This window comes from Myotis myotis, unplaced genomic scaffold, assembly GCF_014108235.1.
Source record: "Myotis myotis isolate mMyoMyo1 unplaced genomic scaffold, mMyoMyo1.p scaffold_m19_p_7, whole genome shotgun sequence".
Taxonomy (NCBI): domain Eukaryota; kingdom Metazoa; phylum Chordata; class Mammalia; order Chiroptera; family Vespertilionidae; genus Myotis; species Myotis myotis.
Window position 1 is genome coordinate 66,445,283 of NW_023416379.1, and position 16,986 is coordinate 66,462,268.

The 16,986-nt window shown below is 38.7% G+C and overlaps 1 protein-coding gene across 31 annotated transcripts in view; it reads right to left on the reverse strand.

Moving 5' to 3' along the window:
* The window catches only part of FAM135A (family with sequence similarity 135 member A), a 106,643-nt gene extending 105,730 nt beyond the window's left edge, over positions 1-913 (reverse strand). For 7 of the 31 annotated variants that reach the window (XR_004969011.1, XM_036318329.1, XM_036318323.1 and 4 more), the window contains exon 1: positions 631-911. Coding sequence is in view for 14 of the 31 variants with exons in the window: in XM_036318323.1 (XP_036174216.1) it covers positions 631-722 (92 nt within the window). In the remaining 17 variants the exon portion in view is untranslated. Of the gene's footprint in view, positions 1-630 lie in introns of all 31 variants that reach the window. The other 24 variants (XR_004969012.1, XM_036318327.1, XM_036318335.1 and 21 more) reach the window with 9 other exon arrangements.
* Positions 914-16,986: the final 16,073 nt, after the last annotated feature.

Here is a 16,986-nt window from a genome sequence, read left to right on the forward strand (position 1 = left end):
GCGAAGTACCCAGAGGAGGCAGGTGAGAATAAAAGGCGGCCAAGGAAGGAATGACAGAGGCGCCCGAGTGGGAAACCCGGTCCGCGAGAGCCATGAACGTCGAGGGAGAGCCCGGCCGGGGATGCACAGCGAGAGAGAAGCCACCGAGGGGAGCGAGAGGATCCCCTGCCTCCCTCACACCCGGGGACCCACCACCGAGGCGGAAAGGCACGTGGGAGGCGGGGATGGAAGGGCAGAGCCCGGCAAGGAGGGTCCAAACGAGGCGGAGGAGCCAGGATGGAGCAGAGGGCGGCGGGCCAGCTCGGTCCGGGTAACCGCACCAGTGAGGTTCAGGCAAAGTGGGCCGAGGGACGCCTGAGATCAGGGGCGGCAGGGGGACCCCGGCGGGCGGCGCGCCGCGACCCCTCGGCACCCCCGAGCGCACTCGGCACCGCCGTCCCCACCGACCTTCAGCGGGCCCGGGACCCGGGACCCGGCTCAGACCGGGAGCCGCCGAGCGAGGGGCCGGAGCGGACGAGGGGACAGCGAGAAGGAGGCCGTTTCCTGCCCGGCCCGTGGGAAAGAGGGGCGGGGGGAGGGGTCGAGGGTGCCGGGAGCCAGGGGAGACGGAGGAGACAGTGAGGGGCTTACCTCTCGCCCGGCGCGGCCACCTCCACCGCCTGTCGGACGGAGGAGCTCGTAGTCCTACTGGAAGAATACGGCCCTTCCCGGGTCAGCACCATCCCGCCTCGGCCCCCTCACATCGCCATCGCAGCCACCGCAACCACCGCAGGAGAGGAGCCGGTTCGTCACCGCCGCTCGGCTACTGGCCCGACGAGGCCCGGGAGCATGCGCACTCGCCTCAGTCCCGAGGGAGCCCGGACCAGTCGGCGCTACCTGCGATCAACAGGTCCCGGGCCCCGCGGCCCCGCCCCCCGCCTTCGCTCGCCGGCCCCTCCCACCAGTCCCCTCCCCTTTCTAAGCCTAGGCCCCGCCCCCCAGCCTTGCGCCCCGCCCCTCCTCCTCCTTGTAAGCCCCTCTACCGCGGCTTCAGCTCCAAGGCCAACCGAGATTTCCAGAGGTTTGTCCGCCCTCTGCGGCTCCCGCTCCCGAGTTCCCGCGAGAATTGGAGGTTTGCGTCAATAAAAAGCGCGAGGCCGCAGGGTCCGGCCCGGCTGCGGGATTAAGGGAACTAGCGTACAGGCGGGGCGGTTGATGCTGCAGAACAAGGAACCAGAGGAGGGCAGGAAGGGGGAGTGCTGACACTTGGGCTGCATTTCTCATATTGTCCTCGATCTTCTCTTTTCTTCACCTGCTCCCTGTGGTCCCGGCTAAAGAGCCGGTCCCTGCCCCACGCACTTTGTGGAAAGGAAGCTGCGGGAGATCCACGCTGGCTCTCGACAGCTCTCTTTTAGGGACTCGGTTGTTGCATTTCTGTGCGGAGATGTGGGTGCTGCTATGGTCACTTGTCGGTGATTGATGCTCAAGAGGGCGGGAGGGGGGCGATGAAGTGAATCCTGGCCTCATAACGTCCGTGACCACAAGCACAGGACTTGGGCAGCCTGGGGAGGGTCATTCAGTGATTTTCCTCATCCATCCCAGTTTCTTGAGTGGACCCCACAGAAAGCTTTGTGGTGCATGAAGCTCAGTATGTTACTAAAACAAAGTCAATGGAAAGAAGGAAGTGGCGGCTGCAGCCTGTGTGTTAAAAGTGAATGAAGAGGTGGCCGGTGGTGATGGTTGTACAACAATGTGACTGCACTTAATGGCACTGAACTGTACTTTTTAAAGTGCTTAAATGGCAGAGTTTATGTATGTTTTACCATAATAAAAATGCATTTGAAGGAAAAAGCTTTGTGTACTGGTTCGGGAATATCGTCATGCCCCGTAGTCGAGGCCATTGGGGAGGCAGGTTTGGAATATCATTTGACCTCTCGTTTTTCTTCATCTTGATATGTATTTTCAACAATCTGCAGTGCCCCGTTATCCTATGATAAAAGCCAGTGTCGTGCTTTCCTGGTTCCCAATCTTTGTCTTTTTATTAATAGCCAAATCTCATTTGACTATCCTTTCTCATAAGGGCCTTTGTTATTTGTTTTGTGGTCTGAATTGTACCCTCAAAATTGAAATCCTTTCCTATTTTTTAAGTTCTGTCTCAGGAAAGTATACCAAATATTCGTTTATTTGCATTTCTACGTCTATGCCTTCCCCAAAATACACTCTGTGCCAAGATGACTTCCCTGTTACCTGTTCTTTTTATTCAAATCACATATTAAAATCATCTATGTGCCAGGCAGTGTACTAATCTTAGAGGCTACCACCGAAACAACTTGGGTGGAGTGTTTGCATAGTTACTTTATGATGTGATGTTGTAGTGCAGATATGTGCCCAGAGAACTAACGGCTGGTTCTCAGTAGAAGCATTAATCCAGTTGAGGTTGGGAGAGGTTACAAGTCAGGAAATATTAAAGGAGAAAATGATTCCAGAGAGTTAATGAAGTCTGATGTGTGTGGGGGAGGAGGGAGAGGTGAGAGGGTAAAAGAAGAAAGGGATCACTTGAAGGAAAAGAAACCATACAATGAGAAACTTATCTTTACACAACTAAAACTAAGAACAATCTGATGCCATAATTCGAGGAAGTGAGGCCCAAGAAGCGGGTAAAGTCAGATCATGGTGAGCATTTTAAGGATTTTAAGGATAGATAAATTTAAGTAATATTTTTGAACACTAGTGTGCACCAAGTATAAGGTACAATGAGGATTACGATTCAGTTCCAACTCTCGGAGTTTACAATCCAGTACGGGTGAGACAGGCTCATCAAATATCAATAAATTGTCTCTGTGCCAAGTATTGATTTAATCATTTGTAGACACTTGAGTGAGTGCCCCCAGAACTCAAGGGTAAGTTTTTTGGAAGTTATATAATCTTAACAACAAATATGATTAGAGCTAAACAAGGTTTCATTATAGGACTTCCTCATGGGTTAGTAACAGCTACCAACCATGAGGGCAAATGTATTACTCCATAACTTCATGTTGTAATGTTACTTTATGACTTAATAGCCATGCCTATGTAGAGGAACCGCCATATAAAACTCAATTACCAACTTTTTCTTCCTTGTAATGTAATAGCAAACTCCTAAAAAAAAGATTTATTTCTTTTTTATTTTAACTGACAATCTTGGTTGCTTGTGAGAGGGAAACTTGGAGGCTGGGCGTTTGGTGAGAGGAGGGAAAGGAGACTTTTATTGTATCTTTTTCTGAGTGTACAATAGTAAGTGTATGAAAGAAAAATATTTGATTCCCTGACCAGTTTGGCTCAGTGGATAGAGCGTCGGCCTGCGGACTCAAGGGTCCCAGGTTCTATTCCGGTCAGGGGCATGTACCTTGGTTGCGGGCACATCCCCAGTGGGAGGTGTGCAGGAGGCAGCTGATCGATGTTTCTCATTGATGTTTCTAGCTCTCTATTCCTCTCCCTTCCTCTCTGTAAAAAAATCAATAAAGTATATTTAAAAAATAAAGAAAAATATTTGAATCTATGTAAAATGAATACAGTTTTAAAAATGCGTATACCATAGTCTTTAATAATGACATTATAGAAAAACCCTGATAGCTACATAATTGATTAAAAGGCAAATGAGTTTTTTCTATATAATGTGAAAGGGGCACTAAAGCAGTGACTTCTTGATTGCAGCTCAGGTTACCTGGATTTCCCAAAGACAGAGGGTCTGCTCAGATCATTCAGAGAGAATCTGTAAGACAGAAGGTATTTCTCCCACCACCATTCTACTGAATCATTCCTGTGAAGGATAATTATCTAGTATCAAATGACAGTAATGAAATAATTTCTGAATATGCTCTTCCTTATATGCTTGAAGCTTACCATGGTTGTTTTTAAAATAATATTTATACTTGATTCTATTTGATGTGTGATAGCAAACATGTTAGGGCAATTATCTCTCTCTTCTAATTATCTTGATTCCTGATCTTTAAAACAACTCCAGGCACATAGCAACTGCTTCATATTAGACCCTGTTACTTAGTTTACCTGTTGACTTTTAGTCTATCCCAAATACAATTCATCCTGCTCTTCTAACCCCATTACACACAACTCCATCTCCCTCCCAACCTTCTAGTTTCTATTAATGATCCCCTCCACCCATTTACCTAAGCCCAGAAACACACAGCCATATTAGCACATAATCAAAACTTCAAAATATCTTTCTGTATCTGTGACCCTATACATTTACATAACTTTCTTTTCTAGCTTCCTGATCTGTATGTGGATATTAAAAGAAGCTGCTTCATCCAGATGTTGTGAAATTGATTATTACAATCAATCCTTTGGTAAAGATCCTTTACCAAAAAAAAGGTATTTATTTCTGATTATTCCTGTCACTGGCAAAAGTAGTGAAAAGTAATGACAGATTAACATAGCAATTGAACTTAGAATAAAAGACAACTATAATTAGTGCTTAAGTCCCTCTTAAAAAACAAGACATACAACTCTAAATTCCTACAATTTGCAGGACTACATAGGGAATGCAAAATTAACTTCATGTTTTAAAATCTCTTTAGCAGAAAAACTCTTCTTTAGTTTCTGCTTTGGGAATATTGATGGGAATGAAGTAAAAGGAATAAAAAACTACAATAAAGTTATTTTTCTATATTACAATTATTATCAAGCTTTATTTCTTTCAGGGTCAACTACCAAATTAATTTATACTTAGTTTTATTTGAAATGTGTAAGAGTTGCCAAATTTATCTTGGGTACAGGAAAAGAAAAACTTCTCTGTATTAGGAAATATGAATTGCATTTACTATTTCCATTATGTTTTTAAAAGCTACTTAAACCACACTTTTTTTTTTTAATTTACTCAGCAAAAAAAGCAATTTAAAGTGATCTTGGAGATGAGTAAATAGCTTTTGGGTGACTCTATTTGTAGGAATCTCTCCTTGAAGAGAATATATGCCTATGTGCTTGCTTTTACAAATTAAGGGAAAATATTATTGGTAGTTGCTTTTTCTGTTTTGTTACTCCATCACCATGGAGAATGTAAGAATTAGGAGTTGACAGGAGATTTTAAGTTACTACTTTAAAAATATCTTTACTATTTTTTTATCTTGGTTTAAATGATCATATAAATACTATATTGTCAAGGTTAAAATTTGCAGATAAAAATTGTACAATGCTTTAAGCAAAACTTCATTAGATTTTAAAATAATTTGTTGAGATACAATTAACATAAGCTACACTTACTTAACATGTACAATTTGATATATTGATGCTTGTAAAATCATCACCATAATTAAGATAAGGAATATATCCATGACCATAAAAAGTTTCCTTGCGCCTCTTTGTAATCCCTATATCTTACCCCCTTCCCTACCTATGCTCATATCTAGGCAAGCACTGAACTGATTTACTTAATTATAGGTTAGATTGAGTTTTCTAGAATTTATATGAATGGAATTATACAGTACATACTTTTTTGTCTGACTACTTTCACTTAGCACAATTGTTTGGAGATTCATCTATGTTGTTGCACATACCAGTAGTTGGCTCCTTTTTATTGTTGAATAGTAAATAGTTCTTTGTATTAGTCAGCTCTGGCTACCATAACAAAACACCACAGACTTGGTGGCTTAAACAACAGAAATTTATTTCTCACAGGTTTGGAGGCTGGAAGTCCAAGATCAAGGTGCTGGCCTATTCAGTTCCTGGTCAGAGTTTTGTTCCTGGCTCTTGGACAGCTATCTTCTTGCTATGAATTCACATGATGGACAAAGGGAAAAAAGATATCACTTTCTTCCTCTTTATAAGACCACCAATCCTATTGGATTAGGGTCCCACACTTAAGACCCAGTTTAACCTTAATTACCTCCTAAAAGACCTGTCTTCAAATACAGTCACATTGAGGGCTAGGGCTTTGGTTTGGTCCGTGGGGGTTAGAGAAGAGGCTCAATTCAGTCTATAGCATCCATTATGTATATTACTTATTTATCCATTCACCTGATTATGGATCTTTGGGTTGTTTCTAGTTCTGGACTATTACAATTAAAGCTACCATGAACATTTTTACATGTATTTATATGGACATATGCCTTAATTTCTCTTGGATAAATACTGCCATAGCTATAGGCTATATTAAAAATGTTGATATTCTTGTTTTAATTTTCATTCTGTTCAAAATATCTTTTAATTTCCTGTTTCACTCTATCTTTGCCCCACAGGATACTTAAAAGTATGGCATTTAGCTTCAAAATATTTGAGGATATTTTAGAGATTTTTTTATTGATTTATAATTTTATTCTATTGTGATTAGAGAATATACTTTGTATGGATGGATCCTTTTAAATTTATTATACTTTTTAAATGGATCCTATTATGAACTATTTTTATAAATATTCTATGTGCACTTAAAAAGTCCGTATTCTGCCATTATTTTGTGAAGTATTCCAGACATGTCATTTTTGTCAATTTGATTAATAGTATGTTGTTCAAATATTCTATACCCTTACTGGTTTTCTGTCCACTGTTTCTATAAATTATCAAGAATCAGATGTTGAAATTTCTAATTATAATTGTGGATTTTCTCTTTCTGCCTGTGGTTTTATCAGCTTTTGCTTCATGTATTTTAGAACCCTTTTATTAAGTGTATATGTATTTAGGGTTATTGGATTTTCTACATGAATTTATCCCTTTATCATTGTGAAATGACCCTCAATTATCCCTGGTGGTATATTTTTTTTTGCCCTGAATCTACTTTGTCTCATTAATATAACCATTCCTACTTTCTTTTAATTCATGTTAGCATGATATATAACTTTTTATCCTTTTACTTTTAACCTATTTGTGTCCTTATAATTTAAAGTGGGTTTCTTGTAAGTATCATGTAGATATGTATTGCTTTTTTATCCAAACTGACAATCTGCCTTTTAATTGGGGTGTTTACACCATTTTCATATAGTGTAATTATTGACATTGCTTGGTTTGATTAAACTTATCATTGTTCTGTTCATTTTTTATTTTTGCTATCTTTTCTTTGTCCATGACTTTTTTGTACAACCCATGCACTAGGAATAGTTTTCTCATTTTTAAATGCTTTGTTTTGTTTTTTAAATAGTATGTGATGGAAATTTTAAGTGGCCTATAAAGCCTAAAACATTTAATATCTGGCCCTTTATAGAAAAAGTGTGCTGATCCCTGTTCTAAAATTTTGTTACTGATTTTTTATATATTGCCCATATCTCTATTTAACATGTTCAATATTGCCTCTGGTTTTATGAATATATGAATATGGTTATAACTCTTTCTTTTAATCCTCACCTGAGGATATGTTTATTGCTTTTAGACAGAGATAGAGAGAGAAAGAGAATCATTGATGTGAGAGAGAAACATCAGTTGTTGTTTTCCAAATGTGCCCTGACCAAGGATCAAACCCAAAACCTTTTGGTGTAGGGGATGACACTCCAAACAGCTGAGCCACCCTGCCAGGGCCAGTAATAACTCTTTTAATACCCTGTATATTAATCGGTATCTTATCATCTGTGTCATTTCTGGGTTAATTTCAATGAATTGAATTTTCTTATGATGATTTGCATTTTCCTGCTTATTTGAATGCCTACTATTTATTTGATTGCCAATACTGTAAATTTCACCTTGTTGGGTTTGAAAATTTTTTTGTTCCTTGAACTTGTCCCGGGATGCAACTAAGTTACTTGGAAACGGTATGATTTTTTTAGGTCTTGCTTTTATGTTTTGACAGGTGGAATAAGAGCAGAATTTAGTCTAGGATTAACTTACCCTAATACGAGGTACAACCCTTTGAGTACTCTATGAAATACTGCAGATTGTGATGTTTCTACTCCGTCTGATAGGAAGAGGCATCATTCTCAGCCTTGTATTAGTTCTGGGGATTGTTAACGCTAATCCTTTTCAAGGGTTTCCTTCCCCAGCTTCAGGTGGTATTTTCACACACATGCACTGTTCAGTACTCAGATGAAGATTTGTGAGGGACTCTCTGAAGATCCCTGGAATTCGCTATGCAGCTCTCACCTCTCCTGTACTCTACTCTGTGAGTTCTACCTACCACAGCTTCTCCGGACTCTCTATCTCCTCACTCAAGAAGCTCCCCAGGCTTTGCCTGGGGTCCTCTCCCTGATTTGCACTCTGAATACTCTCTCCATGAAATAAATTAGAGCAATTGTGGGGCTCATCTCATTTATTTCTTGTCTCTCGGGGATTATTGTCCTTCCTTGTTTGATATTCTTTTTCTTGAAAATTGTTATATATATACTAGAGGCCCGGTGCACGAAATTCATGCAAGGGGCTTGGCCCTCACAGCCCTGGCCGGCCTTCACAGCCCCAGTGTTGTCCGGAAGTTTGTTCTGCTATTCAGTCTAATTAGCATATTAGCTCTTTATTATATAGGATATTTACTTAATTGCTTTATACAGGAAGTTTTGGGTGGGCAAGGGAGTAGTAATTCCGGTCCTTGTTATTCCATTCTAGCCTAAGCAGATGTTCACTAGATATTTTAACAATATTTTTAAACTGATTTTAGAGAGAGAGGAAAGGAGAGGGAGAGAGAGCTAAAAACATTGATGAGAGAGAAATATCAACATCAATTGGCTGCTTCCTGTACACCCCTTGCTGGAGATAGAGTCCAAAACCAGGGTGTGTGCCCTGGCTGGGAATTGAACTGGTGACCTCTTGGTGCATGGGTCAATGCTTAGCCACTGAGCCACACTGGCGGGGCTCATTAGATTTTTTTAAGGCCCTTCACAATTAACATCTACTTACCTTTCCAACTTAGCCTTTGTTTTAGCTAAACTGGAGGTATTTCAGTCTTGGCATTTTGTTCACTTTCTTATCTCTGCCTGAGTTTCCTTCCACCTTTTCTAAATTCGATACAAAAAGACTGCTATGGTTGAATGCTTATGTCTCCCCCTCCCCACCAACTCTTATGTTGAAACCTAACCCCCAAGATGATGTCATCAGAAGGTGGAAGTTGATTTGGTCATGCAGGCTCTATTCTCATGAATAGCATTAGTGCCCTTATAAAAACAGCCAAAGAAAGCTCCTTTGCCCCTTCTTCTAAGTGAGAACACAATGGAACACATCTATAACCAGAATGTGGGCTCTCACCAGACATTGAATGTACCAGTGCCTTGGTCTTGGACTTTCAGCCTCTAGAACTGTGAGAAATAAATTTATATTGTTTATAAGCTACCCAGTTTATGGTATTTTGTTACAGCATCCCAAACAGACTAAGACAAGAACTAGATACCACAGGGTTTTCTAGTCTCTTAGCATTAGGGGTCTTCTAGTTTCCCAGAGAATTTTTACTTTAGATTGTCCTTGCCATACCATCAGCATAGGAAAATGGAAGGGATTAAAAGTTGAAGACATTCTCTCTGAAACTCCTTTCAAAAATACTTTGCATAAAACAGAGAAAGTTTGAGCTGGACTACACCTAAATGTAAATAATTTACTTTTTAGGTTTTTCCGAGGAGAACTATTCTACCTGTTGATTTGACACAGTGAAAAGACTATTATTGAATTACTCATCTGGAAAACTAGGTTCAAACCCTAGTGTGTCACTAACTGAGTTAATCTGGACAAGCCATGCAACCACCTGCACTCGCGGTTTCTTCTGTATTGTGAGCAGAACGCTAATGTCATGGCCTCTATTAGTCTGTGACTCCCCTGTGTGTGTAATCTTGTCAGTTCTATTCAACTTGTTGTTTTCATTTCTTTCATGTTGCCTTTGACGTTTTTACAGGATATTTCACTGAACATGAGGAGGGATGAGTAAGGTAGATTTAGTGCTTATTTTGTCTGCTCAATTATTTACAAGCTCTCAGTTATAATCTGAAAAAATCTTTTTTTTGCTATAATGATTGCATTTATGGGGTAATCAGAAATGTTTCATATGTACTGTCCTGGAATAGAAATAAATTCATTTTACATTGAGTTTTTCTGGTATATATAAAAGTTCCTTTTAGGTAGAGAACATGTTTAGTTCTTATTTCTGTCTGGCATAGTACTTTATAAAGCAGACTTCAATAAATGTTGTGCGTTATATTTATACTTTTACATACTTTATCTCATTCTATGAAAAAATGATTAAGAATGCATGTTAAGATAATATTTAATTTAAAATTCTGGACCTTTGAGAAAAAAATCAAATATAACTAACATACCTTTTTTTCCAATCCTTAAAGAGTTAATCTATTATTTTTAGACTTGCTAGACATCTCTCTATATAAAAACCAAAGCGACTAATACCACCAAACGACTAGAACGACGGGTCGACCAGTCGCTATGACGCACTCCCACAGCCAACCTCCTGCAGCACCCCCTCCTCCCCCCCAAGCTGGCCAACCTCCTGGGGTCTCTCTCCCTGGCCAGCTGGCCCCGATAGGCCTTGATCACCAGCCAAGCCAAGGGACCCCACCAGTGCATGAATTCATGCACTGGGCCTCTAGTAGTATAATAATAAAGTAATGAAATTAGTAATGCTTTAAATCAGTTAATGAGTTCTTTGTAAACAAATTAATAGTGCTTTTCTTACATGCAGTCAGAAAACATAAAATTGACTCTTGGATGATTTTAAATTTTAAATGAAGATATTTAGCTCATATCCTCTATCTCTGCTCTGTCTTCACAAGACAAAAACTTTGACATTGCTGAACTATGTTCAAGGCCCCTTGAACACTGTCATTTCTCATTCATTGATAGTAACGAGGCTTCTTCTTCTTCTTCTTCTTCTTCTTCTTCTTCTTCTTCTTCTTCTTCTTCTTCTCTCTCTCTCTCTCTCCTTATTCTGAATGTCTTCTGCTTTTAGTTTATGCCCCTCCAAACTACCCTCCACATTGCTGAGTAATTTTTCTAAAATGCAAAATTTATTGTTTCCATGCTTATAATGAAAATTCTTTGGCAGTTATCTAGGGTCAAGTGCAGGTTTCTTAGCAAGACTTATAGTCTGTATATGGGATATATGGGATAAGAATAATACTGGCAGAAGGAGCAAAAGGGTGCATGGAGCAAATCAAATAGAACCAGGAAGAGTGTTCAACTAAGGTGGTCTGAGGCAGCTTTTGCAGAGTGAGAACTACTACTTGTTATCCAGTGGAGATCAAGGTTGTTATTTGGATAAGAGTATTTCCAAATTATCAAAATAATAGGATGAAGATAAAAGACAAAAAGGAGTTACATATATAAGAGAAATAGGATGCCTATTATGTAGTGATGTGTGTGTATGTTTAGGGGAGGGAGATAGACAGATATTACTCTTTGTAGTTCATAGGTTGCATGTTAAGGTAATATTTAATTAAAAATTCTGGGCCTTTGAGAAAAAATTTGAATCAAGTGTACATTAGACTATTAGGCCACATCCTTACCAGATGGAGCAAGGACATTACTTGAAGATCCCACCCATGCAGGAGGAATTCGTGCACTGAGCCTCTAGTTCTATGTATAAACCACAAAGTACTTCTAAGCTGTGATGTGTAACTACATGCTAGTCATGTTAGTTTTTTAAAAATTGATTTGAGAGAGAGAGAGAGATTGACCAACTCTCCCCCGCCCCCCCCCCCCCCCACACACACACACACTGGGGAACGAGCCTGCAACCAGGGCATGTGCCCTGATCAGGAATCAAACTGGCAACTTTTTGGTGCATGGGATGACACTCAACCAAATGAGTCACACTGGTCAGGGCTAGTCACATTAGTTTTATTTAGTTAATTGCCATATAGGCAATATAATTTACTTGTCAATAATTCTGGCTCTTAAAAACAAACAAACGAAACTTTGGTTTAAATTTTGGCTCAGCTGTCCTAAGTTTCCTCACCTGAAAAATGGTGAAATAATGCAATTTTATGGAGTTGTGAGCAAAAACGTGTAAGGCACTTGGCTCAGCACCTACTGTATGATAAGTTTTTAATACAGAATTAACTCATTTGATTTTAGGAGATTTTTTTTCCTAAAAAAGTTTAAATTTCCTGTATGTCCTTACATTTAGGAAATTAAATTCTGTTCATGGTGGTTTATAAATTAAGAGTGTCCTCAGCTCCCAAGTAGATGGGAACTGATTTTATTTGCTCCTGTGAAAAAGGGGAGGTGCCCATCCTGTTGTGTCTCTTCAAATCCTCCCCTTCTCTCCTCCTCTCCAAGTTCTCTTTGAATCCGGTGTATACTGGGCTGGAGGGAGAGGTGTCACAGAAGCTGTATCATTTGGCATTGTCCCACTACAGGCTGTGTATGGAAAACATAGCAGGGGGTCTAGGGTTTCTTTTAGTGGAGAGAAGGGCATATGCTTCCAGGGCGTTTTTCTTCCAGGTGGAGAAGGAACTGTTGAGTTTTCAGTTTTATTTAATCACCATAGACTCTCACTTTCTATTTCGTACTTCCACACTCCCCAGGTTAGAATGTGCTTTGTGTAACAGCTCACAGCTTCATCAAAGTCAAAATGAACAAATATTTCTTGCTCTTTTATAACAAACAAGGAAACATAATTTGAAAGAACAAAAAATGATGATGTGGACAATGCATCTTTTTATCTGTTAGCCACAGTGCTTGTGTAGAAATAGAGATGACGTTCAGCCTTCAGCAGCAGTACTTAGGGCAGATGAGTGGTTTGCTGAAATGTGATTATAAAAACACCTGACTCAACAAATTATTTCCGACAATAGTTAGCTGGGTGGAGGCTCACCAAGTTAATAACTAAACCCAACCCTCAAGTCTATTGGCAAAGAGCATATTTCAGCTTAATGACTCTGTATCCACCCAGAAAGATAAAGTTGACTGTGAAGAGGAACATGACTCATTAGGTGCCTGGGGCACTGAATGAGTGGCCTGTATTGGAAATATTCTGAAAGGTGAGTTGAAGTACGAAACCAGTCTTTTGGAGACTGCACCGCATCAAGCCTGAGGCAGATGATGATTCAAAAAGAGAGACAATCTTGTGCAAGAGAAACATAGGGCAGAACAAATAACCTTTGCATCATGAACATTTGAGTCAAGAGTTAGAAAAAGAAAACTAAATAATGTACCCCACAAGTTTAGAACATTTCCTATCTAATTATATTATTAAATGACCTAATGTATTTAAAGCATGTAGTCCAGTGTCTGGCTGGCATATAGTGTCACTCAATATATATTTCTTCCCTTCATCTCTCATCTTTGCTTTTTTTTTTTTTTTTTTTTTTAGAGAAAGAGCATTTCAAGATAATATCTCTAACAGTTTCTAAGATATTAGTGTCTAAAACCTGGCTCTCTCCAGTAGTTTTACTATTAACAGTAACCAAACATGATAGTAAGTATAGTTATCTGTATCAGATTTTTGCCATATGGCTGAGCAACTATTTGGGGGAACATTTTGGAATGAAGAACATTAGTTTACTTTGGTATACTTACTGTGATTTTGCCCCCCAAACCTACCCATGGCCAGAAAGTGAATTTTTAAATATCACTGGTAACTCCATGTAGATACTCATTTTTGAATGCTCAACTACTGGTGTTCACATTTTAAATTTGGAACCAATCTTTCTAGTTCTTTCCCTGAGAAAATAAATGATGCTTTGAAATAATAACAAAAAAGAGCACCTTTTCAGCTCTTCTACGATAAATTTTTCCACAAGTACCATTAAAAGGCCTTGCATTCTGGCCCTGGCCCTGGCTCAGTTGGTTGGAGCATCATCTTGTATACCAAAAGGTTGTGGGTTTGATTCCCAGTCAGGGCACATACCTGGGTTAATTAAAAAGACAATATATCCTCAGGTGAGGATTAAGAAAAATGTCCTTGAATTCTGAATCAGGATGACAAACACTTTCATACATAAAAAAAAATGTTTATAAGAAATAGACAATCTAAAATACTTGCCTCTTTTTCAACTCTACCCAGTTACTAGTTTACTTAATGTGTACAGTTACTGATTCTATATATTTAGAACTTCGTTAAATTTAAGTTTATGAAATAACCTCAAAATAATTTTTGTCAATGGTATTTAATCATATATCTCTCACTTAATGATGTTTTACTGAAGTTTTCTTTCTAGAAAATGCTAACATTGCTCTCTTCTAGAGCAAAATAGCAGGAAAAAATATCACGAGGATTTACTTGACTGAGTATATATAGGCTGGATTCTAACTCTCTTGAGAATCCACTTTCCTATTTCAATTCCCCCTTTTCCCTAAGTCCTTCTGATCCAACACACCCTTTTGGGCAAGTTTCACTTTACAGATACAACCTTGTTGCTGGGCCAGTCTGTCTATGGACAGGATATAACTTGTAAGAAGCAGCCGAAGCAATAGTGTGCCAGAAAGACTGAGGCGGCCAGCAGAGGGGCAAGTCTGCCTCTTCTCTTTACTTTGCTGCCCAGTATCTGGGTTCCTGCAGAAGTAGGCCACTGTAACTCAGGAGCATGAGGAGCTGTGACTGATAACAGGCTCTGTGTAAGGAAGAGGGGAGAATGCAGGATGCAGGATCATTGAAGGGCAGGAGGTGCTTCCAAAAGGAGGAGAAAACAGCTATGAAAGGTGTTTTGAAGACTTCAAAGATTTGGCAACTTCTTACCTAGGGCCAGTGTGGGGTGTGTGTGTGTGCGCGCGTGTGCATGTGCGTGTGTGTGTGTGTGTGTGTGTGTGTGTGTACTTGCGCATGGGAATGAGTATACAGGATGAACTAGCATTGTGGAATATCCTTAAGCACCATTGATCACCTTGCCTGTTTTTGAAAAACAACAATAAAAAACAAATTACTTTGAATAATTTCGTAACAGGAAGTAACACACTGAAAACTGGAGAATGGTGATGTGGAAAAATCTAACAACCTAGAACAATAGAAGCTAAATAATTTATTAACATACTATATATATAATTGAGGTTGAGAGTAAATAGAAAGGGAGTTTTAGGCATCCAGTTTAGTTTACTAGGCCTCAAATGAAGCAATGAAAGCAACTAAGAGTCAACCACGTGCCAGGCTCTCAAATATATTAATAGACTTTTAATATCTCCTCTTCAAATATAATTTTAACCCATGTTCTTTTTGCATTGCTGCTGTCTTAAATTCAAATAACAGCAGTAAAAATTACCAAAAGAATTGACAAAAACAAGTGTTGGTAATTAGAAAAATCTAGCTAGTAAACATGAGTGAGCTATTATAGAATAAAAAAGGCATATTTCATATTTCACTTTAGTCAAATTAGAGCAAGTTTTTCTTCTGATTATGAGCAGAGATGCCATGTGTGGCTAGTTATTTGACAACCATTGGTTTTTGTCATATAAGAATTACCAAAAATACAGTTCTAAAAATCACTTACACCCACATCTAATTTAGATGATTCTAAGAGGATACTGGAAGTAATACTATACACACAAACAATATCATGATGAAAAGTGTTAAGGGATATGGTTCTTTGCCTATCAATTCTAATTCATTTATTATTTCCACAGTCTACCTCATTTCAAGACCTGTATTTTCATTTTCTTCTTTTAGACACAGAATACCTCTGTTGTCTTATCATGAATTCCTTCTTACGTGACCTTTAACTTTTCATTGACAGAATGTCAAACAAGGGAGGAAGTGGAAAGAAGGGACTTAAAGATGTGCTTCTGGTGAAAACAAATTTTATCTATTTTCCAATTCTACTAGTGGGAAGGCTCCTAATTATCATTTGCACTACACTTCCAAAGTTAGTGGATGAGGAACTAAAGTTCAGGGGCAGCTTTTCATAGGCTTATTGTTTAGAGTTGGTTTATTCTGAAGAATTTGCCTTACAGATGTTGTTTATAAAATGCACTTTACTATTCTTATATTAATTCTTTCCTTACCACTACTCTTTATCCTCACTTTTCTTATTCACCTCAGTTTGATTTATTATCCTTCAGTAAATTGTCTTGTCCCTCATTCACTGACCTATTTCAAGATGTTGTATTTTTTATATGACAATGGATTCCTTGGGAAGAGGGAAAGTAGTGATTCTATGTATTGGGAAGCTTCACTATTACTTCTATAACATAATGTTTTGTGAATAATGTTTGAGGTATTAAATAAATTCTATCTTTAAAATGATCATTGAAAAGATTGCCTATTTGCACTAAAAAAATTTACAACAAAGTACTGAATACTAAAATTGAACAAAAATGCATTTATCTACACGAACTATTCAAAATAATTAATTCTAAAATGTCTATCATGCTGGTGGTGCACTCTATGAGAGGTTTAAACCATTCAGATGGAAGACAAAAAGTCCTCCAGACTTACATACTAACCATGTCTCAGGAATGAGACTAAGCCTTGTACATTGTGTAATTCAAATAATTAATTCTAAAATGTCTATCATGCTGGTGGTGCACTCTATGAGAGGTTTAAACCATTCAGATGGAAGACAAAAAGTCCTCCAGACTTACATACTAACCAGTCTCAGAAATGAGACTAAGCCTTGTACGTTGTGTAGCTTGTTACATAATCAGTTATAATCATTTAGAGTAGTTGAAATTAAAACAATAATCTTTCCTTTTCCAATAGCTAGCTTACATGTTAACAAGTTAATTCAACCTTCCTTCTCATTAGTTTAAAAAAATTCCAGGAAATTCTTTCTATTCTATGCTATGAGAGATTTTGTTATTGGATTTAAATCTTTTCAGTAGATAATAGGGACATGAGGTAGGGTATAGGTATTCTCTATCATAAGCCAGGTAAATCTTAAAATGGACTAAATTTAATTATTTCTGCTTTGTTTTATAGTAAAAGTAGCCATGTTTAAATTTTGCACACACATTTCAAATTCTCCATTCTAAATCAATCTAACCACCTTGTTCTCACATTCAGGACACTGGGCAAGTTCCTTGGGGGGAAATTTCATACTTTTCTTTCTTTCTTTTTTTTTTTTCTTTTGAAGGTTTCAAATGTACTTTATTTCTCCAATCATGCCATATTTTAATGGGCACACAGTGCTTTTACTTGCCATCAATTATGAGTGGGTTTTGAAATAATTC